At 35.8% G+C, this 26251-nt stretch overlaps 1 protein-coding gene across 1 annotated transcript; it reads right to left on the reverse strand.

Annotated features, from left to right (window-relative positions):
- Window positions 1-8208: 8208 nt before the first annotated feature.
- Window positions 8209-9462, reverse strand: LOC130975776 (aspartic proteinase CDR1-like). Its single transcript, XM_057900516.1, has one exon. It carries the CDS (start codon window positions 9460-9462, stop codon window positions 8209-8211), a length of 1254 nt encoding a protein of 417 aa, XP_057756499.1.
- Window positions 9463-26251: the final 16789 nt, after the last annotated feature.

Raw genomic sequence — 26251 nt, forward strand, 5'->3', positions numbered from 1 at the left:
CGATTATGATGAATGTTTGTCCACGTGAGCCTTTAAAATTATACATTGTAGCATATGAACACACAATTGGGTGTATGTTAGCCCAGGATGATGAGAATGGACATGAGCGGGCCATTTATTACCTTAATCGAGTACTAACTGATATCGAAACAAGGTATTCCCCAATTGAGAAATTGTGTTTATCTTTGTATCATGCCTGTATGAAGTTAAAGTGTTATATGGTGGCTAAATCGGTGAAAGTTATAGCACAGAATGATCTCATTAAATATATGTTAAGTTTCCCGATGTTACGAGGGCGTCTAGGAAAATTGATGTTAGCATTGACAGAGTTTGATTTACAATATGTCCCAGCTAAGGCTGTCAAAGGACAGGTCATTGCAGATTTTTTTATGAATAATTCGAAAGATCTGAATGACCAGGGAGCAAATATTATCGATGTAGAAGTCGGTTATTGGAAATTATATTTTGATGGATCGAAGCATAAGGATGGTGCAGGGGTTAGAATCCTTATTATTTCACCAGAAGGTATTCCATCAGAATTTTTGTTCGAGTTAAAATATCCATGTTCCAATAATATGGCCGAATATGAAGCTCTGATTTTGGGTCTCGAAATTTTAATTAGGAAAGGAGCTTTGGAAATTCAAATATTAGGGGACTCGCAGTTGGTTTTAAAGCAGTTATCGAAGGAGTTTAAGTGTAATAATGAGACATTACAGAAATATTTAATAACTGCTTGGGAGTTGTTAACTTCTTTTTGAAAATTATCTTTGGTTCATATCCCTAGAATTCATAACGAAATTGTGAATGAATTAGCCCAAATTGCTTCGAGATATAAAGTCAATCCAGAAACTATTAAGAAATTATCTAGTATTCGTCAAATTTTAGTGCCTGCAAATGAAAGAGAAGTTTTTGCATAGTTGAATGGGAGGATACTGATTGGAGAAAGCCTATTGCTCAGTATTTAAAAAATTCCAATGTGTCAGCCGAAAGGAAAATAGAGTTATAGGCAATGAATTTTGTTATAATGGCTGATGAATTATATAAGAAAGGGATCGATGGGAGTTTGTTGAGATGTTTAGGCCAAGATGATCAAAACATCGCTTTGGGCGAAGTTCATAATGGGATATGTGGTTCCCATCAAGCTGGAAAAAAGATGAAATGGGTGTTATACCGCAATCATGTGTATTGGCCATCTATGATAAAAGATTGTATCGATTATGCAAAGGCATGTCAAGAATGTCAAAAACATGGTTCGATACAACAGATCCCAACATCTGAGTTGCATTCGATAATAAAACCATGGCCATTTAGAGGTTGGGCTTTATATTTGATTGGTTTGATTCATCCTCCTTCATCAAAACAGCACAAGTTTATCTTGGTAGCAATTGATTATTTCACAAAATGGGTGGAGGCAGTTCCCCTAATAGAAGTTGGTCAAGGTGAAATAATAGACTTTATTGAGGAGCATATTATACATCGATTTGGAATTCCTCAAATGTTAAGTACTGATCAAGGAACTATGTTTACTAGTCAACGAATTAAAAATTTTGCAGCCTCGAGGAATATCAATATGGTTACCTCGACTCCTTATTATGCGCAGGCTAATGGACAAGTAGAGACAGCAAATAAGATCCTGATAAGTTTGATAAAAAAACATGTAGAAAATAAGCCTCGAACATGGCATGAGACTTTAAGCCAGGTATTATGGGCTTATCGAAATTCACCAAGAGGGTCAACGGGTACTTCACCTTATAAATTAGTTTATGGCCATGATGCGGTGTTGCCATTAGAAATTAATTTAAATACTTTGAGGGTGTCAAAGCAAAGTAACCTACCAGTTGATGATTATTGGAATGCGATGTTTGATGAATTAAATGAATTAGATTCGGAGCGAATATTGGCACTTGAGAATATAATTTGACAGAAAGAGAGTATTGCTTGAAGTTATAATCGTCGAATCAAAGAAAAATCTTTTAGTATGGGTGAGTTGGTTTTGAAATTTATTTTGCCAATGGAAAAGAAATTGAAATTTCTTGGCAAATGGTCCCATGCTTGGGAAGGTCCTTTTCAAGTGATAGGGACATATTCTGGAAATGCTTATCGGATTAAGGATATTGAGTCAGGAAAAATAGTTAACTCGATCAATGAAAAATATTTGAAACAATATTACTGTTGGCTAAATTAAAGTTAAGCATGCATAAGTCCGGAGAAATAAAAACTATTACATAAAGACGAAAAAGAAGAACTTCAAGGTGCCAGGAGTTTTGGCAAGTCTGAATGAAGCTTTGCCCTTTTATTGTCTAAAGTTAGAGAGTTCTTTAATATGCTTGAATTTGTCAAATTGGACCTGCTCGAATTATTTCTTGTATTCTTCTTGTTTGGTCTCAATGGAAACAATTTCTTAAATGATCTGATGTTGCTCTTGCTGGGGAATAGTCAGAGGAGCACCTATCTCGGCCCGTCTTTCATGCACTTTGGCAAGGTTTTCATTAATTTGGGTTAGTTCTGCTTCAAGTTTCATTTCTTCCTTGTCATAAAAGGCTTGGACAGAAATGGCATGAGTAATCCTTAGGTCAAATTCTTTACGAGAAGCTTTTTTTGGTTGAAAAACAGAAGCACATTTATTTATTTCAGTTTTGATTTTAGCATCTTCGTTTTTGATTTCCTGAAGTTGATATTGGGAGGCTACACTATGATTGGCAAGCTCTTTGAATTGTTGGACTATGGCAGAATAAGGGGTAAAAACCGGGAAGTCAAAGGTAGAATTCAAAAAATCATATAAAAGTTGGTTGAGGAGGGTTTCCTTGATCCATGCAGCAGAAGGATGATCCAAGAGTTTGAGAAGTGATCGGAGTTGCTCTCGAGTGTCAGCATCCAACTCGAATAACGGACCAAATGAGGTAGGTCTAGGGATTGTTGGAGCAGGAACAGGCACTTCGTCCTTTTGAATAACTCGATTTTAAACAGAAATCAAGTTGGCCAATATGGCACTAGTAGGTGTGGTAGCTCCTGAATTTCCAGATTCTGATCCAGGAAGAGTTTGGAATTCAGCCTGTTGAGGAGGGCTGGAGAGCCCTTGAGGAGTTTCCAAGACTTTAGATCGAGGTGAGTCTAAATTTGTTGTCTCAGTAACTCGGGAGATAGAATCAGAGTCTGGAGCTACTCGGTCCTCAGCAGAAATTGTATCCTGGTTGTTTGGTGAGTTCGACTCAAGTATCTGAGTATCTATTGGAGAATGCTACAAATGATCCAGTGTCAGATCAACAATTTGTGTTGCATGGGAAGGTGGAAACACAGTTTGAAGTGGCTGAGTGGATCCTGTGACTTGAATCAAGTCATGAGACGTGGAATTTCCCGGATCAAGTTGTAGTTGTTGAGATGGCTGATCAGGTGCTGCAGGAGATACTATTGAATATGCAGCAATGGTAGGATGAATATAAAAGGTACACAATCATAAGTTAAAATTTGTTTTAACTTAAATAAAACACATATAGAGACGATTGCATTACCAAGATATGTCTTGGTTTTTGAACTAATTGAGGGCCAGGATCTGAGTCAGCTGTATCCTCTGATTGGGGAGAAGCAGCAAAGATATTTTGAATGTTCTGTTCACTCCCATCAGAACTCTTACTTGACGGCTGTAAGTGTAATTGGTAAAGAAATTAAGAGTTAATATAGAGATTTGATTATCAAAAGAAGTTAGTTTAAAGTATATGGTTATAAGTAAGATAGTAAGTGATAATGGTTACCTTTCTGGAAGTCTTGGTAGAAGTCCTTCGACTTTTGTGTGGTGGTTGTCGAGAAGAGGCTGTAGCATCAGTTTTTCTTCTTTGTAATCTTTTGGAAGAACCCTCGACAGCAGGGTCTGTTTGAATGGCAGATTGCTGAATTACCTCTAAAGTACGATTGTACCTAGAGTAGTAGTTAGTCCACCATTCGAGACAAGACTTAGTAATATATGAGCTACGATCGTAAGCAACGAAATTGAAATGGTCCTTGTGTTGGTGATTTGTTGCGATGAGGAAATCGAAGTCACGTTGAGAATATAAAGTAACCTGGCAAAGTGGCTTGTTGTTCCGAGAAAAAGGGACTGGAATGGCCTGTGAAAATCCCAGTTGCCTGGCTGTAAAATGAGGGGCATATAAGGTCACCTTGAGCTTTTTCTTTTTATGCTGGGGTAACCCTATAGGAATTACTTGAACAGCCAATATATTTGCCCAGCTTCGATTAGCCAGTTCACTTTCCTCTATATCATGTGGGAAGAGTAAGCGGTCAAGCCACGCAGGACCACGGTTTCGACGCAGAAAAGGGGCAAAATCTAGATCTTCATTGTCAAAATCTTTACAGGAATGGAGGAGAGAAAAAATAGCCCAGAATCGGTCCTCATCTGATTGTGTATTTGGGAAGTTGAGTTTGTAATCAGCTAATCAAAAACCTTCGATGTGCTGTTTATCGGTACCACTACTTCCAGGTTTCATTATAAATTTTTCGAAAATGGCATTGAGCCATACTTGGAGAAGCCAAAGAGGGCCACCTGTATTGATTATACTATTGTCTCAAAGACAATGAACGAAGTGACTAAGTTCTTCAAAAACATGCCCTAAAAGAAGTTTGGCCAAGTTAAGAACTTTCTTTTCGTGAAGTGGAGCAGCTAAGGGTAGAAAGAGCTTTGACATCTGGATGCTTCAGGAACAAAAAAGGACTGCGTTCAGCCAATAGAACAAAAAAGCTACATGTTCATCATCTATAATATCAGTGCCTTCTTCACCCATGATGTTAGCAATGAAGTCACTGTAAGAATTGGATAAGGTAACATTGTACTAGTGCTCAGGCTGCATGTTAGGGATACACTCTGGAGGGTTTATTGGGAGCCCTGTAATAGCGACTACATCCAAAAGGGATATTCCAATCATTCCACAAGGAAGGTGGAAGTTGTTGGTTGTTCTACTCCAAAAACAAGTCATGGCTCCAATCATCCAAGGGAGTGTTGTAAGTGAGAAATGAGAGAGTCTTAGTAGTTCCTGTATTCAGCATTCTTTGTGGGTTCAAGACATTGGTACCAGGCTGTGAAATCGAATCCTTGAGGATTAATCTTTAGATTATTCTTGAAAGGTTTTTGATTGATGAACTGGGAGATGTTAAAAGCCTAGTTAATCAACAAATCTTCCCCTTCAGTATTGGGGAAGAAAGGAAGTTTTTTGTTGGACCTCTCTAGGGATTCAATCGGTCCGAGGAAACAATCAGTGTCTTCACCTACTGTGAAGGGGATTAAGATTCTGGTATCATTAATTTTCAGTTGAGGATCATCAATGACTTCATCGTTGACTTAGTTCAATATGCGGAGGGTTGGTGGAGCTGGCGATGCTTCTGCATGGCCTTTACCCTTGTCTTGAGCAGTAGCATGAGAAGAGGAAGCGGCCATTGTAAAGTATAGGAAAAAAGAAGCAAAAGGTTGAAGATTCTGTAAGGAGGTTTGATGTAAGAGGGATTTAGAAAGCAATGAGTTCAGGAAAAATTGAACAAAGGTGAAATTGATGAATTTAAAGTATTACTTTAGTCATTACTGTAGAAGGAATGCGAATAGAGGTAACTTCACTAGGAAAATAAAGTGGAAGAAAGAGAAAGCGTGAGTCTCGGAAAATGTGTTGAGTGGGTCAGTATTAATGGGAAGTTAAATGATAATTATTACTGATTTAAAAACTGAAGTTTGAATTTGGATTAAGTGTTTTATCTTCCAATAATTTTATCAAAGGTAAACACATTAATCCAAGGTGGCAATTTGTTGATCGAAAAAATATTTTCGATGAAGGTGAATGGTTCGAAGTGGTAAAGCGGTCGAAAACATAAATAGTTTTCAGAAAGTCACACGCGCAAGCCTTAGGCGGAGGTTCTCAAGGTGGGTTCGATTTTGAAACCCTTTAAATAAACCGAGTAAGCTTAATCGAACAGGGTACTCGAGTCAAATAATCGAATAAGTTATTCGAATAAGTGATTCAAGTAGTTATGGTAATGTGGAAGTTAAAGGCCCCCATCACGCGAGAAAATCATGGGAAACGTTCATAATTAAACGGCAGAACGATTACCAAGGAGAATGTATTTAAGACTGTGATCTTGTAATTAATTGTAATTAATTGTCAGTTATTTAAAATAGATTATAAATACTAGGAAGTCTTAAAGAATAAGGATTGGAACTTCGTACTCAGAAAAACACTCAAGCATGCTCACATACCAGGAAATTCCTAAGTCTACAAATGAGTAAACTTTTCTGCAGGGTTCCTTCCATGTTTTCTTCTACTCTTTCAATTTACTTATTTGTAAACTTTATTCTTTCAAGTAAATTTATCTTTCAAGTATCCTTTATCTTCTTTGTCTAATTTACTAATTTCTACATTTTAAATTTTCATGTCAAAGTCCTTTGACCCAATCGAAGGCATTCTATTGTTTTTCTTTAATTTTAACACAAGTCTTTTCCTATTTTAATTTCAGTACGTTTTCTCTTTGAAAATTTTATCTTTTTATTTTTTTTCTTTAACTTATCAATTTTAATTTATTTTCATTCTCAATTTTCGTCTAATCGAGGACGCTTTGATGCACTTTTAGAAATTGGTACCTACAAATAGGAGTAGGTTTTGCTCCCAAATCACTAGATATCGAACCACCATTAATTTACTAAAAATCGACAAAACACTGCTCATATGCAATACAATTATTTTTATATAAAATTGTTAGTTAAAAATTATTAGATGATTTGACATAAATTTAACATATTTTACTAAATTATTATCTATTAAGTTTCGACTATCAATTTCACATAAAAATAATTGTACCTGCTTATTATCCCATATATTTGCTCTCATCTATTACTCTTAAATACACTTATTTTTTACTCTTTTCTCTAGTTGACTGAATGATAACAACTATTGATTGTTAATGTATATGTACTATCTGCGGAAAATATCTATTCAATCTATATTTTTGTTAGTATTATTTGAGTTTATTTTTATTAATTTATTTAATTTATATAAAAATAATTAAAAAATTTAATTCGTCTTTATAATTATCTTAATTTTTTAATTTTTTTATCTTTTCAACATTTTTAAAAAGTAACATATATTTAAATTCTTACTTATTTAAGTATTAAGAAAATAATTAGAAGGATGAATTAATTAAGTTTCTAATTAATTAATATTATTCATATTTTATTATTTTATATAAATATTTTTAATAATAATTATTAAAAAGATATAAATTTATATTACATATTTATATATGATTAATAAAGATTAATAAGTTATAATGTAATGGTATAATTACAAATAAAATAAACACATGTATTATTATATAGTACTACATATATTATTACTATATTTTTTGTATTACTATTAATCTTTTTAATATTAAATCCACACAGTGAAAAGTGACACATATATGTAAATTAAGGCTTATTTCGAAAATTCTAGTATTATATGAATATATATGTAATAAATTCTTGAGGATTATAAATATACAAAGGTAAAATATTGGATATATTTATTTAATACTATTATAACCTTTTTTAGCCTTTTTTTTCTTTTCTTAAGTAAGAATTGTAATACTATTTAATACTTTTTTACAACTCACGATATTCGTTAGATTAAATACGCAATGGTTAAATTATAATGATTTCATGTTATGTTATTATTTGTAATATTTATTAGATTAAATATATCTTCGTATATATATAACACTTAATAACTTCATATAAAATAAAAGAATTTTGTTAGAAAATCAACTAAAAGTGAAACTACATACCTCCGTTCAATTAACTAGTTAAAAAATAAATCCGTTATAAATAGAATAATTATTACCCTAATTATTTAAATTTTAAATTAAAAAATAAGAAAAAGAAATTAACTTTTTAACTTATATTGTAGTTTTAGAAGCTCTTTACACTGAATAATAAAAACTACTACAGCATGAGAAGTAATTATGAGGAGGAAGAGAATTGTGCATTCGAATTCTGTCTTCACCATTACTATTGAAAAAATTATAATGCATCTGAATAAATAAAATAGGATTATTACCACGGTGTCATGCATGTATTCTTGAATAATCATTAAGACTTAACTAAGCTGAATAATATATATAGCAGATGGATTATTTGATATACATGAAGTTGTTAAAAAATATAAAGGATACGTATTATATTATATAGGCATGGATCGGAACTTAATTGGCTTTGGTACAATCGGTAGGCTTAAAAGTGACAGCGCGAGCATCAAGATCATATCCCACTAAGAAGTTGGTCTGAGCAATGTTCCCAAAAACAGATACTCGTTGTGTTGGCAAAACTGCCAAGCACACCACACCATCTGCAACCTCTACGAAGGTATTCACTGGGCGTAGCACCACTCGAGCCCCCTTGAAATCTGCAGTCACATTCGGAAATTCACTCTCCCCCTCAACCCTGTAACAAAGGCTGAATGTACTGGTAGGGTCAGTCGTCTTGGGAACCCTTATGGCTTCTTCCAAAGCCGAAACCAATCGAAGAAGTGTCTCTTGTGGTAGGAATGTGACCGTTGTGCCAGAATCAATGACGATATTCCCCCCTCCGTTTGATGACGGGAGTGGGATTGTGTTGCTGCCAACGCTGAGGGATTCAAGAGAGAGGAAGTAGAAGGCGTCGAAGGCAGGATCACTCTGAATAGGAGTTGAGACACCAGAAAGAAGGGCATCGGAACCGAAGCTTATCCTGGTGGTGGATTTAGAAGAATATGGTGCTAGACAATAGGAGAATTTTCTCCCAGACTCACCTAACTGAGAAACCAAGGAAAGTTTGCCAGCACCAAGCCCTATGATGCCGCTCGCTGTGCTCGGAAAAGTCCCCGTGCTTAGATGTGAACATCCGAATATATTGTTGCGAATCACTGTTCCGCCGATGGTAATACTTTCAGTGGATAGCGTTCCCTGGGTTTTGGAACTGTCGGCATATCCATAAAGATACTCACATGTGCTGTTGTTTCGGTCACAACCTGAGCTTATGGTTTGTAGGTCGAAACACACGTCAGCCTTGCATGAGATGGTCTTGTAAGAGGACGAACGGCGGGGATCGTAGATGGGGAAGTTTTGCTTATAGCATTGTGTGCATGGCAGGCACTGAGTCCATGTTAGATCACTCCCAGTGTCTGCTACTGCCACAAACTCCACCGGCGGAGTTCCGATGGATATCCGCATCAGATACTCTATACCGGCCGGACTCAGAGGGGCCTCTAGTTTGTTCTCGAAATGCTTCACTCGCTTCCGTGATCGCTGAATTGCATCCTGCAAATGCTCGTAGTGGCTTCTTGATGGGTTATAAAACGGGGACGCGGGAGAATGCCGGGGAATCAGTTCCGTGCTGAACCCATCAACATTCATTCCCAACACCACCAACACCGCCGTTACAACAACTACTGCATTTTGAACTCTGCTGCTGCCGCCCATTTTTTAAGATTCAGTAGTGTAGTGTTTGATGAGAACCAATTACCATTCTTCAATTTATAATGACGAGATCGATCTAAGTCAATTACCTGGTCACAGCTAGCTACCTAGAGATCGATAGGATCATTTTAATTTGGTAACACTATTGTTTCTTTTATTTTTTTTGTGTATTCTTATTTCTTAATATATATCATTCCTTTTTATGCTACTTTGTATCTTTTAGTTCTTAATTAGTCTAAGCACGTAGTTATTATTCACGTATATGTTGTGTAATATAATATAAATATAAATGTCTACAAAAATCGAATATTGTTCAATTTGTACATGTTATTATTGTTTGTGATTTCATACTTACATTGACTCATCTAAATTGTATGTGATATTTTATTATTATTACTACTTATGGTATGTTTATAGGACAAAACAAAATTGAAATTGATTTCATTTTAAAATCAATTAATTACTTTGTTTGGATGGATGGATACAAAATATAAATTGAATTAATTGATTTGTAAATCTCATGAATTTAAATTATAGCCAAACTCAAATCCCTTCAAATTTGTTATCTATCTATTATGGAATATTAAAATCGGGGCTTTTTTTATTAAAATTATAGCTGACATGAAATAATATTTTTAAAGGTATCTTTTGATTTATTTTATTTGATTTATTTAATGCATTATTTATTTATTTTATTTGATTAAGATTAGTATCAAATTATTTAATATTTTTTTGTGACTATTTAATATTTTATGTGATCATATTAATTATAACTAATCAATTATATTAATTATTTAATTTGAGTAATTATAGTAATTATAATTAATTATTTATATTAATTTTTTTTATCATATTTTTCTAAGGCGGAACGCTCCCTACCGATTTATTTTTACATCCTACGGTTTTAGCAGATTACTTAGTTCCGTTCATTTTCGGCGCAAAAGATTTAATATCGTTCTCACGGTCCACACTATAAAGTAATTATATACAAATAGTACTCTTACATAAAAATTGCTATATTATATTTTACTTAAATCTGTAATTAAAATTTTTGCTAACTTTAGTATTGTAATGCTTTACAAGTACTTTCACCATCGTCTAAATAAAAATATTGGATAAATCGCTATATTGGCACTTAAGTAAGAACCCACACCTAAGTATATTTAGACCTGATGTCTAAGTCCACTCGAAAAAGCTCTGATCCATCATATCATGATATTTGTATAAAAAATACAAAAACAAATATAATAGAAAGAAAATCCTTTTATTACCAGTAATCAAGTATTGTATTTAAGTACCTTTTTAATAAAATAAAATAAAAACTAATAATTAGATATATAAATATTTTTGTTGCTCGGCGTCCATAAGGCTTTTGGGACCCATGGATATGCAAAAGTCCCACGTGTAGTATAATTATATCTTGTGAAAAAAAATAAAATAAAATCAATTTATGCCATATTTTTGGCAAACTCGTGAATTCATATATCTTTCTCTATATACATTATCATCTATCTATTCCTTTTGTAGCTATTGACACCTCGGCCAAATTCATCCTAAAATTTGCATTTGCAAAACAAGGTGAAAATACGCATCATAGATGCTTGAATAGTATGAGTGAGAAATAAAAGTGGATACATATGGAGTGTCCAAAAGAGAGAAGTGAATTTTTGCCTGTCGCATCGCCAAAAAAAAAAAAGCCAAGTTAGGTATGAAATATTGAAATAAAGAGAATAACAAGATACCAAAACAGTACTTTTATCTAAAGTCCAAAAAAAAAAAAAAAAACAAATAAATAAATAAAAGTAGGTAAGAAGAATATATTTATCCGATGAGTTGTAAATAAAACTTGATATTGTGTATTATACGTCTTTCAGATAGACATGCATGCATGGCTATCTTTTGCAACTAATAATTTGCCATTCTCGTGAAGGTGAAAGCAAAAGTAACTAACTAACTAACTGAGCGCAATGAAGACTTAAATTAAAATATATAGGAGATTGATTGATTGATTATCCGATAATTAAGTTGAAGATAAGAATGATATATAGGTCCGGAATTATTTGCATCTTTGCCATAGCTGCGCTATGTAAGTTAACTGGCTAGCTTAGCTACTCAGTGGTGTTTGGTACAATCGGTAGGGAATGAATTTTTTAAATTGTTAAAAATAATTGAAGGAGTAAATTAAAGTGTGATTTCTAATTTTTTATTATTTTTTTATATTTTTATAGGTTTTATTATAAAATTAATAGTGAGAGATTATATTTTATTTTTTTAGTTGTTAAAAAAAATTAGTGTAAAATTCAAACTATGTCTGAGCCAAAAATTATTCCATTATAAAATTTATTGATATCTATTTATTGATACTAATAGTTATTATTTTTTATTTAAAAAAATTTTTGTATATACAAATTTATTATACAATGTATAAAATTATTTTATTCTATATTTATAGGAGCAAAAATTTTTTTATTATTTTTCTAGCTCATATTAAAAGATTCTACTTAAATATAAAAACTATTATATTTGTATTTAAATATATTACTGGTATACAATCCAAAAAACATAATAAAACTTTAATAAAAATAATTTATATTCTAAACATACAAACAATAAATACTAACCAAATGACATTTATTTATATCATTAGCCTCTAGTGTATAACTTGTGCTACGCATAAATCATGTACTTAATTTATTTTATTATATTTATGTATAATTTTTTTTATAAAAAGATTAATATATATTTGTTAAAAGAATTAATTTATTTAGTATACAAAAAAATTAAATCATTAATCTCTTTTGCTATATTGATATTTAATTCAATTAATAATTTTTTGGTAACTTTTAAAATACATTGTAACTAAATTTTAAAAAATAGATAAATTAACGGGCAACTTACATAAATAAAATAAATGGGAGAAAGTGTTACGCAAATACAATATTTTAAAAAACCAGACGCAAATGCAACAAACCTAATTATATGTAATCCGCGACATCATAACGCGGTTTCTGATTACACGTAATTCGTTAGATCCTGTCGCGGATTACGTTCAGAAGCTACAAACACATAAACCGCTACATCCTGTAGCGGTTTATGAACAGATGGGCCCAAAGTGTATTCCGCGAGATCCTGTAGCAGATTATGAAGGGAGTGACTCACTATAAAAATCGCGTGAGGGTGTAGCGAATTTCATTTCATGAGTGTTGATATAGGGACTTAAAGAGAGAAAGTAGAGAGAAGGCAGAGAAAAAAGGGTGGGTTTAGGGTGAGTTTCTTGGAGCAGTTTCATTAAGCGGAACCATGGAAGATGAAAGGCGGTTGTACCGGCTCAACGGCGTTGCTCACGTAGCCGGAACCATCAATGAAGAGGTAAGTCTCTTTATTCTCTTTCAATTGGATGATATATTTGCATATTTTATTTAATCTTAAGGAAGTTATTTATTAATTAGGAAAATAGAACCTTAGTTTAGTTTAGGTTTTGAAAATTAAAATTTAAAATTTAAAATTAAAATTTAAATTGTAGATGGTAAATTTGTAATTTTAAAAATTAGGTAGTTTATGTCTTGAAACATAAATTATGGTTTGGTGATGTCAGTGTTAGAAATTAATCAGGTGTTCTTTATTTCTGAATATGCAGCCAACCCAATATATTTATAACGTTCGCAGGCAACAGAATATGCCATTACATGATAAGATCATACCTTACTTGGAGAGGGATGGGTTGTACCACCTGGCTAGGCTGAACGTACATTGGTTCTGGTTGGATGAGCCTCTGGTCAGTGCATTCATTGAGAGGTAGCGGCCTGAGACCCACACTTTCCATATGCCGTTCGAAGAGTGTACTATCACGCTCCAGGATGTGGCATATCAGCTGGGGCTGCCCGTGGATGGCTAGCCTGTTTTTGGATGCATGACTAACTTCCACCTGCATATCGAGGGGGCCAAACTAACATGAGGGTGGTTCCAAGAGTTATTTGGTAAGCTTCTTCCACCGGATAAGAGAAAGTTATACACGGTCCACTTCACATGGTTCCATGAAAGGTTCAGAGTGTTACTGGCTGATGCTTTCGAGGAGACCATGCGCATATATGCACGTGCGTATATTATGATGCTTCTGTCGACAAAGCTGCTCATGGAAAAGAGTGGTAATCGGGTCCACCTTTGGTGGTTGCCATTTGTGGCGAGATTTGACGACATGGGCAGCTATAGCTAGGGCTCAGCTGCGTTGGCATGGTTGTACCGAAGCATGTGTAGGGTGGCAAATAGAAACATCACCAACTTGGCCAGGCCCCTACAGTTGCTACAGTCATGGATCTTTTGCCGGCTCCCCACAATGAGGCCGCAGGAATTTTACGCTTTTTCTTTTCCATTGGCATCCAGGTATTCATTAATACACGTAGTCTCTTTCATTCTCCATTACAAGTTATTAACGTTCTACATATGAAATTACAAATTTATGTGATATTTCTATCATTCAGATGGGCCACTTATTTACCCACGTCTGATGGGAAGGAACAAAGGATTATTTAGTATTGCCTGGCATTAGATCGACTAGGTGATCGAGATGTAAGTCATTTATTTTTGTTTTCAATATTTTATTAGTTCTTCCCCCACTTATTTGTATACATTGTTACAATGCTGACTGGTCTCCTCACTATCAGATTGTGTGGGAGCCTTATGGTTTGCTGGGCGTACTTGCAGTCATTCATACGGAGATACTGACTGAGGAGCATAGTTGGTTATGGCAGGCGGTCACTAGTCTGATATACTTTGCAGTGATTGAGTGGCATCAAATAGATAGCGTCTTCCCACAGCTAGGAAGCGTACAACATCTGCCTGAGCCAGCCCTGAATATAGAGTATCTTCATAGTAAGGACGGCAGGGGTGGAGATAGATGGTTTCCCTCTTACTATAGGACATGGTATGAGCATTGGGACTAGCAAGTTCGCTTTGAGTTGAGTATCCAGAGAGTGACTGATCCTGGTCCATCCGCTGAGTTCCTAGACTGGTGGTACCGTGTTGTACATAGGATTCTATCACCGGAGATTGCATTCGCAGATCTCAGGCCAGTTGAGGTTTCGGAGGATGCTGTACTCAAAGGGTCGTCGCAGGCGCCCGTTAGAGTTCCAGTGTCGGATATGCCCAATAACAGACACTTGGAGTGGAGACAACACATTGGTACACGTGCCACTGATCGGGAGTGGCGCTGGCTCGATGACATGATGCAGGAGGAGCAGCTTGGTGGTGGTGATGACGGAGGCCAGCCAGATCATCGCCTGCATTGATCTAGTGCTAGACGACGGGCTGCTCGTGGCACTCAGGCTGGTGGCACTGCGGAGGCTAGTATGGGTGGTATACCTTTTACTCACGTATCTAGCTCCCAGGTATTACATGACGAGAGCACGCAAATGTTTGCTGATTTTGCTAACACTACTTTGAGCATGGATTTTGACGATCAACCGGCTGGGCCACAGTTCTATGTGAACTTTGCTAAGATCACACGGGGTGACGACATTCAGCAATACCAGAGTCTGATCCCAAGGGGTCCGTTCGAGCCTCCGGAGTACAGGCCATAGCCAGCAGATGTGTCATCCCAGGTTCCTGACTCCCAGCTGCTGGTCGACCTTAATGAGCCCGCAGGAAGCCCATACGACCCTTGGTTTGGCATGGAGGGATACCGCCATCTGCATTTGGAGTGGGTCTATAGGATGCTCCACCCAGAGATCAGCGAGCAACCAGAGTTAGGCGTCCGACTCGATGTGGCACAGGCTCGCACCTACTTGGTCCATTTGGGGATGACCATGATGATGATGGTGACCAGCAGTAGCGCCCCTTGTGTTAGTTCTGACCGTTATATTTGTATGAATTATGACTTATTTATTTCCTGTTAGTGTTAATGACTTGTGACTATTATATTTGTATGACTTATGTAGTAATTTATTTTGTGTTAGTGTTAATGCCTGGTGGCTATTATATTTTCTATGGCTTCATATATTTGTACGACTTATTGCTTATGATGAGTATATTTGTATGACTTTGTACGTTTTGTATCATGGGTTGTTACTATTATACTGGTATTCATGAATTTGTTCCAAAGTTTCACTCCCTTCATAATCTGCTACAGGGTCTCCAGAATACACTTTGGGCCCATCTATTCATAAACCACTACAGAATGTAGCGGTTTATGTGTTTGCAGCTTCTGAATATAATCCGCAACAGGGTCTAGCAGATTACGTGTAATCAAAAATCGCATTAGGATGTCGCGGATTACATACAATTAAGTTTGTTGCATTTGCGTCTGATTTTTCAGAATGTTGTATTTGCATAATACTTTCTTCCATTTATTTTATTTATGTAAATTGTCCTAAATTAACTATTATGAAAAGGTAAAATTAACTATTATAAAATAGGTTAATATTTTAATAAAATAATTATATTGATTAAAATACAAAACACATGAAAAATACAATTAGTATACTAAACACTCTTGATACCTTCATAAAAATATAAAAATGATTAATTAATCATAAATTTTAATTATTTTTAATTAACAATACAAACAAAATTTTTGTATAATTGTTAAGAAAATACAAATGTCAAAATAGTACTTATTATAAAAGATATACACATAATAAGAATAACAAAACTTAATTACTGAATATGTTATTTTTAGATATTTATTACTAATAAATTCATAAATATATTATATTTTTTATTGTAATATGTCTTTTACCACTAAAATTTTGAATAAAATAAAAAAATATGTAATTTATTATTTGCCATGATAGTAGATAAGATAGTGAATTTTATTTATTTGTTTAATTCTTTAGTTGAGAATTTTTATATAATATCTAAAAATAGAAAGACAAAATCACTACCTATAAAAATAGTAGTAATATAAATCATTGTCATCATATACACAAATCTTAAAATTAAAAAAATTAAAAATAAAAAATAATTAGATATGAGATCAAATATAGTTTTTTATTATATAAGAAGGATTATTATTATTAACAACAAAAAAGACTAATTATAAAAAAATAGTGAAGCAGTAAGAAACAAATAATTTTGATGCGATCTAATTTTCACATCTTTTTTGAATTTCTGTCTATTTGATAGTTGATAATTTTTATTAATATTTAAATTTTACTTATTATATATATAATTTATTATAAATTTTTTCGTATTAATGAGTTACAATTATTTCATAAGTATTTTGTAAGTTAAATGATATTTAATTATTTAGTTTACCAACCTAAAGGAGTATTTATTTCTTTTATAAATAAAATCTTAAAATTATATCTTATAAAACTAATTTATACTACATCAGAAAAACTTTTACAATTTGACAATTTGTACCATCTTAAATAAAATATTTATATTAAAAAATCATTTAATTAAATGTTGTTTAGACTAAAAAATATTTTTTTAAAAATGTCTGTTAAAATCTATTTTTGATTTTTTTATTTTTTAGATGAATTAGACATTATTATGATGCATTAATATGTTTTACTTAATTATTGTAAACTTAGATTTAATGTAAATAATCTTTATTATTTAGGCATATTCTTGTACATAAGTTAAATATGATTTCAATAATGTTGTCACTTACGCACACAATTTTAACACTAAATATTCTTAAAATCTGTAATTATAAATTATATTTTTTAATATTTATACCATAAAAATATCTATTTTTTAAATATATCATTTTATTGTAAAAAATAAATTTAAAAGTTAATACAAAAAATATATAAATTATATCCTATTAATAAATTAAATTTCAATGTAATTTTAACTAACATTATTTAAATATATTTATTTTTTCAATGTCCTATAAAAAAAATATTCCAACACAAATTATATGACAATAAATTCTTTTAATCATAATTGATTTTATAAAATCACATTTATACCAACATGTGTTGTCTATCTTAAAATACTTTCATATATGAGCTGTTGCATAAGTTCATTGACTTCTCTGCAAAGCAATTAGAGAATGAAATATTAAATAAATACAAATACCAACTCAAAAGAAAAAAAACATTTTTGAATAATTAAATTTTTATTCAATTTGTACTTAAAAATTGAAATAAAAAATATCTTCTCAAAAAATAAAAACACTACCATAAAACTATTTTCTTTGATAACTTGCACAATATAATACAATTCTATAAATTTACGATATTTCTTTTAAGATAAAAAATTCTTTAATTAAATAAAATTAACAAAGTTGCCCATTTATACAAAATGTTTATTGGTGTACTTTTATTGGCGGTTAGCATCAAATGCAGATTTATTTTTTTGATTAGCTACCTTTAGCCAAGTTGCCAAATAATCATAGTTCAAATTGTTATCTATTCAGTAAATGAAATGAGTAGACTATGAAAAATAATAAATAGATAACGGTTAAAAGTAGGAGACAAATACAAATATTTGTATCTAAGGACATGGTTTCTATTACATATCTTAATACAAATATATGCTTTGAAATTATTTCCATGTTTTTTTATAAGTTAAATTTACCAAAACCAGAAGATATTTAGTAAGATCAGTTCCACAAAATACATTCAACGACAAATTGATACAAAAAATAACCTAAACTAAGAGAAAAACAAAAAAAGACTGTTACATCAATTATTCTAGATAAACTATCTTTACAACAAATAACCACCCAAGCACCGCATTAAGACCCTGCAAACAAACAATCACGAATTTGCAGTCTCAAATCATCTTCTAATCACTACACGCCGATCCCCTGTCGGCATACATACTTAATGTCTATTTCTTTTCAAATCTAAATCTCTCCTAAGTTCTTCTGTAATGATGAACCTCCTTAAAGTTCTCTTTTATTTTTATCTCCTAATTTTTAAAAATATTATTATTTTCTATGTTTTTTACTAATTAAAGTCACCATATAATATGTTATACCTTTTAATATTTGGTGTATATCAAGGAGAACAAAAAGAAAAATAATAGCTTCAAAAAAAAAGAAAAACTACTTTCTCAATTAATTTGGTTAATTAAACTAATGCTATAAAAGTAGAAAATAAATGTAACACTAACCTTTTTGAAGCAAAAATGGACATCCTTCAAAATCCAAGCTTTTTTTACCAAATAGTTGCATCAAAACGTAGCTAGCAAACAAAAGAATGAAAACATTCAAGTCAATTTTAATTCACATTATTTTAAGCGTATGTTAAAATTATGCAATAGTAAATAGATACTAATAAGAGTATTTTTATTGAAGGGTCTAGATAAAAAAACATTATGTTACTTGAGAGTAATAAATTCTTTTTTTTTCAACAAAAATAAAATATAGAGATGCTGAATAGAAACAATATTCTTAAATTCAATTAATTAGTAAAACAAATTTTGTAATTTTTTTTTAAAATTTTGTTATAACTTAAAAGCTTAAATTTTGAAATTACTTCATTAGGAAAGGGTCTTGTTCTTTTCATAAATTCTTCTAGCACAATTATATATTTCAAAGAATAAAAAAAGGCTAAAACTAATAAATGGGACATGAATTGATAAAATTGCTCATTCAGTATTTTGATAGATGGGACATAAATTGTTAAAATTGCTTATTCAATATTTTTTCATTGATGCTATAGTGTTGCACAGAGTTCTATGCATTTTGTTTATTACAATTAACACTTTTTTGAAGTAGTAAAGGAACTTTACCTGCCGAAACAAAATCTGTTGAGTAGTTGTACTTGGTATACCATCAGACTACATAGGCATCACAATATACACAAAAAATTTCTTATAACATAAGATTTTGTTGTCTATGTTTAGTGTAAGTTCTATTGGAATTAAGTTGTTTGCACTTTTTAAAAAAATGGGAGAAGTAATTTGTAAAAACTAAAAGGATTTTTTATATTCCTACCAACAGCATAATTCTAGAAAATAGATCCTTTAATTAGACATTTCGAAACATCAATTAACATATATCGAATAGTGAGTGATTCTAGAAGGATATATTAATTTTGTTGAATTTTTTTTAATATTTACTCACCAAGGCCTATGGGAGAATTTCAATTATATCAATCCCAAGCAAACATAGTTAACAACAAAATTAACACATTGATCATTCTCAATAACTACCATTCTCCAACATAACCATGATATCATTTCACTCTTAAAAATTCATTCTCACCAAAAGGTAGAGCCTTCATCATAACTCTCACCAATTACCACAACCACAAAGATCAATAAATAGGACTGATATTGTTCGTTACCTGATGTTCTCGGGTGCTCGACGGGTCGGATGGTGATGACTAGGGGAGAGAGAGAGACCCTAAGTTGACGTGGAGCGAGGATTGACGTGGGCTAACGACGCCAGAGGTGGAGCGGAGTACGGAGGGGGTGGCCACATGCAAGTCAGTGTCCGTACGACTTGGTAGCCAAATTAGGTAAGATGATGTATACATTGGGGGGAGTGCTGACCTCTCCCTTTATATACTATGCTGGGTGGGCCTAAAGGTGATCTGGCCCAATGTCCAGAATGTTTGCGCTGTTCCTGCGCACGTGGGGGAGCATTGGTTGCCCTAATCGTCGGGTCGGAGATTCGGGTCCCGCTTCGATAAATCCGACCTGATCGTCTTGTTTGGGCGAGGTCTGGGGCGTGCCGGTAGTGTGGCCATACGTCCTTGGGTCGGGTGTCTGAGAGCCGACCCGTTGGGTTCCCTTGGGATTCGTTTGGGCCTGGGTCGGGGATGTTGCCTCGACCTGGCGAGTGGTTGGACTTGGTTTGTAGCGGTCCCGTAACAGTGCCCCCAACGCGCTAGGCTCGAGGTTTTGGGGCTCGTGGCTAGGCGCATTTGTCTTACTCTCCGAGAGGGGATGTATTCTTCTCCTCGGGAGTCCGTTGATGGCGTTTCGTGTTTCGCACGCGTAGTTGCCTCGTCTCTGATGCTGCCTCCTTGGCTTCCGTGCGGGGCATTAAATGCTCTATCATTTCAAAGTTCGTGAAAAGACATGTATGCCCCTGTCTTTTGGCGCTCTTCCTCGGCGGTTACATTTCTCTCCATTCGTCATGGGTTTGCTTAACCGCTGTGATGTTGCTCCATCGCAATTGCATCCAAACAGCTGGGCTGCCGTTCGATGTTTCGAGATGGTTTGTGAATATCTGGAGCTGCCGACTTCTGTAAATGTCTTCCTCTACCTCTTTCTTCTCACAAACCCTTCTCATCAGAAGGAAAAAAAGGGGTATATGTCTTTTAGGGCCCAACAAGATCGTAAATTTTTTAGCCTTTTTAAGGATTCTTATCATGACTTTAAGTCAACTTTTTTCAAGGTTAGGCCCATTGAAGGTCATCAGCCCTTCTAGTTAACTGTCGAGGGGGATAGACGGATCCCGACCTACAGGAGTTTCGGAGCGGGATCCGATTATCTGATAAAAATTTCTTATGATTGGTTGAGTCCGGAGGATTGTAATATTGCTGACATCTTGTTGGCAATTTTTGGGGAGAAAAATCTTAACCCTCGTATGGTTATGGGGGATCTGGAGGCCGGTCGGTCTTATGTTGGTGAGTTCTTTACTTTTTATTTCTTGTGCCTTCACTTATTCCATTGCTCATACCTTTCCCTTGGTTGTTTTCAGTTTCTATGGCTGGCGGGAAGAAAACTCTGGCTGATTTGATGAGCCTCATCCAAGGAAGTGATGAGGGTGGTGAGGACTCATCGGCGACTCCTTCAGCAAGCCAGGACCACGAGGTTACCGAGGAGGGCAGTGGTCCGGCCGACGGGGTTGATCAAGGTCAGCCAGATAAGGCTGAGGCCCCCGTTGGGAATCCCTCGGGGAACCCAAGCGTGGAGGCGGAGGTGGTTCTTGATGATGATCTGGGGTTTGGTGATGACGTGAAGGTCGTCAGCAACCCTAAGAAAAGAAAACGTGACTCTAGGAAGACGCTCTCGGTCGTGGAAAAAAACTTTGATGCTGGGGGTTTTATTGAGTCCCAATTGCTCCCCAGCAGCGATGAGTTTTTCCGTGATGCCGATCTTTCCGGGCAGGCGAGGTGGATCTATCGCAGCCTTCTTCGAGCGGTGACTATTGCGAAGAAGGTGGAGCCTATTTTGGGAAATTATCATAACATGGAGGTGAAGCTTCGGAACTCCCAAAAGGACTTGACGGATTCAAGGTCTCGGGAGGAGTCTTTGAAGACAAAGCTATCCAAGCTGGAGGAAAAGTCCAACGAGTATGCCGAGGAAGCGAATAGGTTGGTGGAGCAGGATGTTGCTTTGATGACGGACTTAAACACCTCTCGTGGTGAGGCTGCCGCAGCTAAGAAGAAGGTTGAGGAGCTGGAGGAAAAACTTAAGTTGGCAGAAAGCTCGGCAGAGGCTGCTCGTAAGGATATGGTTGCTTTGAAAAAGAAAAATAGGGAACCTGCACAGGGGGTTCGGGAGGGCGTGAATTTGATCGAAGAAGGGATCAAGCTTCAGGTAGTTGTGCTGGCTCCCGATCTCGATCTTTCCCAAGTTGGAGCTCTCAAGACTGTCTAGAATGGGAAGATCGTCGATATCTTGAAGTCCTGAGGGGGTGGTCCTTTCCTGTTTCTTTTGCCTTTTGCTCTGTGGTTGGTACCTTTTGTTTCTGGGCCTGTTTAGGTGCCTTTGTTTGTAATGAACACTTTTCCTTTTCATGAATTTGTTTAATGTTTATTTGCTTTTGTTTTATTGCTTTCATATACCCGAGCCGTCGTGGATTTTTGTTTTATTTGCTTGTTCGGGCCGCCGTGGCTTTGCTTTTGTTTTATCGCTTACGTTTATCCGGGCCGTCGTGGCCTTTCGTTTTACCATTTTTATGGTATTTTACCCCCGTTTGTCGCTTGTTTTAAACTTATGTCCCTTTGGTTCTCGGGGTGATCAGTCCTGAGCTTCCGTTAGGTCGACCGTTCGTTATTAACGCCATTATGTTGCTTTGAAAATCTTGCAAAGAACAAAGTTCATTATATATATGCATACGCGAAACTTTAAAACAAAAGGGTAATGTATATATACATAAATGAAGGAGTAAAATTAAAGGGACTAAGGCGGCTATGGCCGTGTTGTCGGGCCATTCTATCACTTTCCTTATGAGTAGAACCTTCTTAAGTTTGCCATGTTCCATGTTCTCGGAACCTCTTTTCCATCTAGTTTTTCCAGCTTGTACACGCCTTTGCCGAGGACATCTTTTACCCTGTAGGGTCCTTTCCAATTCGTAGCCAACTTGCCTTCTCCTAGGGTTGGTGGTCCTATGTTGATACGTCGCAAGACCAGGTCGCCTTCCCCGAGGTTATCTTAGGGCTATCCTTTGTTTAATTGCTGTCTCTGTTAGATGCGCCATTTGCCTTGTTTCGTCAACTAGGTCCTTCTCAACTGCCTCGCTTCCTTCTCTGAGGAGTAGTCTTGGGCTCAGCTCCCCTATTTCGACTGGGATGACTGCGTCGACCCCGTATGTGAGTCGGAATGGGGTCTCGCCGGTAGATGATTGTGGGGAGGTTCTGTAAGACCATAAGATTGAGGCTAGCTCGTCTGCCCATGAGTCTTTCTTCCCTTCAAGTCGTTTCTTTAGCCCTTTCAAGATGACTTTGTTGGCTGCTTCCACTTGTCCGTTGCTTTGAGGGTGCTCGACGGAGGAGAATTTTTTCTTGATTCCTAGTCCCGAGAGGAACTCTTTGAAATTTTGTTGGTGAACTATGTTCCGTTATCTGATATGACGGACTCTGGGATCCCGAACCTAGTAATGACTTGCCTCCAGAAAAATTTTTGACAGTTTGCTGCGGATATGCTAGCTAGTGACTCCGCCTCCACCCACTTGGTGTAGTAGTCTACGGCTACTATTAAGTATTTTAGTTGTCCCGGCCCTGGTGGGAATTTCTCCAAGAGGTCGACTCCCCATTGGGTGAAAGATCGGGGTGCCATCATCAAGCTGAGTTCCTCGGGTGGGGATTTATGGAAGTTGGCATTTTCTTGGCATTTCTTGCACTTCCTAACGAACTCCTGAGCATCCGACATCAAGGTGGGCCAAAAATATCCTGCTCGGATAATCTTTCTTACCAACGACATTCCTCCGATGTGGTGACCGCAACATCCCTCATCGCTCAAATCGTAGTCCGTTTGGTCGGGTCGAAGGCATTTGAGCAAAGGTTGATGGAGTCCCCGCTTGTACAACTGCCCTTGTATAATCACGTATTTGGGAGCCTCTCTTCTGACGGCTTGCGCTTCTTTTTCATCTGGTGGTGTTTCGCCTTTCTCTATGTATCAGAGGATGGGGTCCATCCAGGAGGGGGAGCCACGCGCTTGGGTTGCGCATAGAATGATTGCTGGCTCGGTTGCCAGCCCTTGGATTAGCGACCTGTTTCCTGTTCCGGGCTTAGTGCTTGCTAACTTAGAAAGGAGGTCTGCTCGGGCATTTCTCTCTCTGGGAACATGCTGGATTGTGACTTCATCAAAGTTTTTGCAAAGTTCTTTTACCTTCTCTAGGTATTTCTGTAGCAGCGCATCCCTTGCCTGGTAACTGCCGTTGATCTGGGATGTAACTATGTAGGAATCACTATTTACCTCAATCCTTGATGCTCTGACTTCTTTTGCTAGAATTAGCCATCCTATCAACGCTTCGTATTCTACCTGGTTGTTGGAGACTGGGAAGTTGAATTTGATTGACTGCTCGTAAGCTATTCCTGTCAGATTTTCCAGGATGATCCCGGCCCCTCCGAACGCTTGGTTGGAAGCTCCGTCTACGTGGAGTTTCCACTGTGTGTTCGGTATGTCAGGTGCTTCTCCTATGACTTCTACCAGAAAGTCCACCATTGCTTGGGCCTTGATCGCCTACCTAGGCTCGTACTGTAAGTCATACTGGGATAACTCTACTGCCCATGCCATCATTCTTCCCGCGAGGTCGGGTTTCTGGAGGACCTGGCGAATCGCTTGGTCGGTTCTTAGGATGATTCTATGCCCTTGAAAATATTGTTTTGAGCCTTCTTGCGAGGTTAGCAAGGCATATGCCAATTTTTCCAGCTTGGTGTATTTCAGCTCCGCTCCTTGGAGCACTTTGCTAATGAAGTATACCAAGCGCTGAGTCCTTTCTTCTTTCCGGACGAGGACTGCCGCCACGGCTTGTGCGGTTATTGCCAAGTAGAGGTACATGGGTTCTCCTTCTTTGGGCTTGTTGAGTATGAGTGGTTCTGAGAGCATCTTCTTGAAATGGCTAAATGCTTCTTCACACGCCGGGGTCCACTCAAAGGCGATTCCTTTCTTCATTAGATTAAAAACGGGAGTGCTTTCTCAGCTGAGGCTCCGAGAAACCGGTGGTGCGGTATTTGTAAGCCACTAACTTACCGGCAAGTGCACCGGGTCGTACCAAGTAATACCTTACATGAGTAAGGGTCGATCCCACGAGGATTGATGGATTAAGCAACAATAGTGTTTGATAGGCTTAGTTAGACAAGCAGAAAATAGTTTTGAGATATTTAAAAGGTTTAAATTCGAATTCAGAATATAAAAAGGATAGACAAATAAATAAGTTGGGAATAAAATATGGAGAAAACTGTTAAGGTTTCAGAGTTATCTATTTTTCCGGATTAACTTTTCTTACTAACTAATTTAATCATGCAAGACTTAATTCATGGCAAACTATATGTGACTAGACCCTAATTCCTTAGACCTTCCTAGTCTCCTCTAAAATTTATTAACTGCCAATTCCTTGGTCAATTAATTCCAATTAGAAGCTACATGATCAAATTCCAGTTTATATGCCACAAGAATCCTAATTATCCAAAAATAAGGGAATTATATGTCATGTATCCCATTAAATACAAACAATTAGAAATTCAGTATAATATGCTTTCAAGCTGTTGTTCAAGTAAAGAGCTTTTCCAAGTTTTACAAGAACTCAATTAGAACATAGGTCATACTTCCGTTCCACCCAAATTCATAAAATAAAGAGCGAAAACAATTCTTAAATTATAAATCAATGAATAAATTAAAATAGAAAAAGCAATAAAATCAATCCATACAAATAGACAGAGCTCCTAACCTTAACAATGGAGGATTAGTTGCTCATGGAAGGCGGAATGTAAATTTGTATAGAATTCCCTAATGGAATCTCCTCAATAGAAGAGAAGTCTCCCCTTTTTATAACTAATCCTAATTAATTTAAAAATCTAATATCTAAAATTAAGATAATATCTTTTCCTATTTTAAAATCAAATTTGAATTTAAATCAGAATTAACTAACTACTCTGCATCTTGTAACGTGGGGACCACTTGGCTTCACTGGATCCACGCCTAACTTGGGTGCTAAAATGGGGCCCAAAAATCACCCCAGTATTTTCTGCGTTTTCTGCACGTGGCGCATGTCACGCGTACGCGTCAGTCACGCGTACGCGTCGATGGTCTTTTTCGCAAGTCACGCGGACGCGTCGGTCATGCGGACGCGTCGCTGAGCAAATCTGCAAATCACGCGTACGCGTCAGTCACGCGCATGCATTGCCGTGGAAAGCTCCAAATCATGCGTACGTGTCAGTCACACGTACGAGTCGCTCCTCGCTGCTGTCTCCTTCTTGAGCTGCAGAAACTCCATCAAATCCAGTCGAATGCTACCTAAAATAAACAAAATTGCAAAAGACTCAAAGTAGCATCCATATTGGCTAAAATATAATTAATTCTTTATTAAACTCAACAAATTAGATGCAAATTCACTAGGAAAAGATAGAAAAGATGCTCACGCATCACCGGGATAGGGCCGTGAGTTTTCTGATTAGTCGCTGTACGTCTTTGATGCACCCAAGACTTGTCATTTTCA

Source organism: Arachis stenosperma, chromosome 1, assembly GCF_014773155.1.
Source record: "Arachis stenosperma cultivar V10309 chromosome 1, arast.V10309.gnm1.PFL2, whole genome shotgun sequence".
Classification (NCBI taxonomy): domain Eukaryota; kingdom Viridiplantae; phylum Streptophyta; class Magnoliopsida; order Fabales; family Fabaceae; genus Arachis; species Arachis stenosperma.

Excerpts from the sequence above, each read along its gene's own strand:
- LOC130975776 (XM_057900516.1), bottom strand. The coding sequence starts at position 9,462 with ATGGGCGGCAGCAGCAGAGTTCAAAATGCAGTAGTTGTTGTAACGGCG.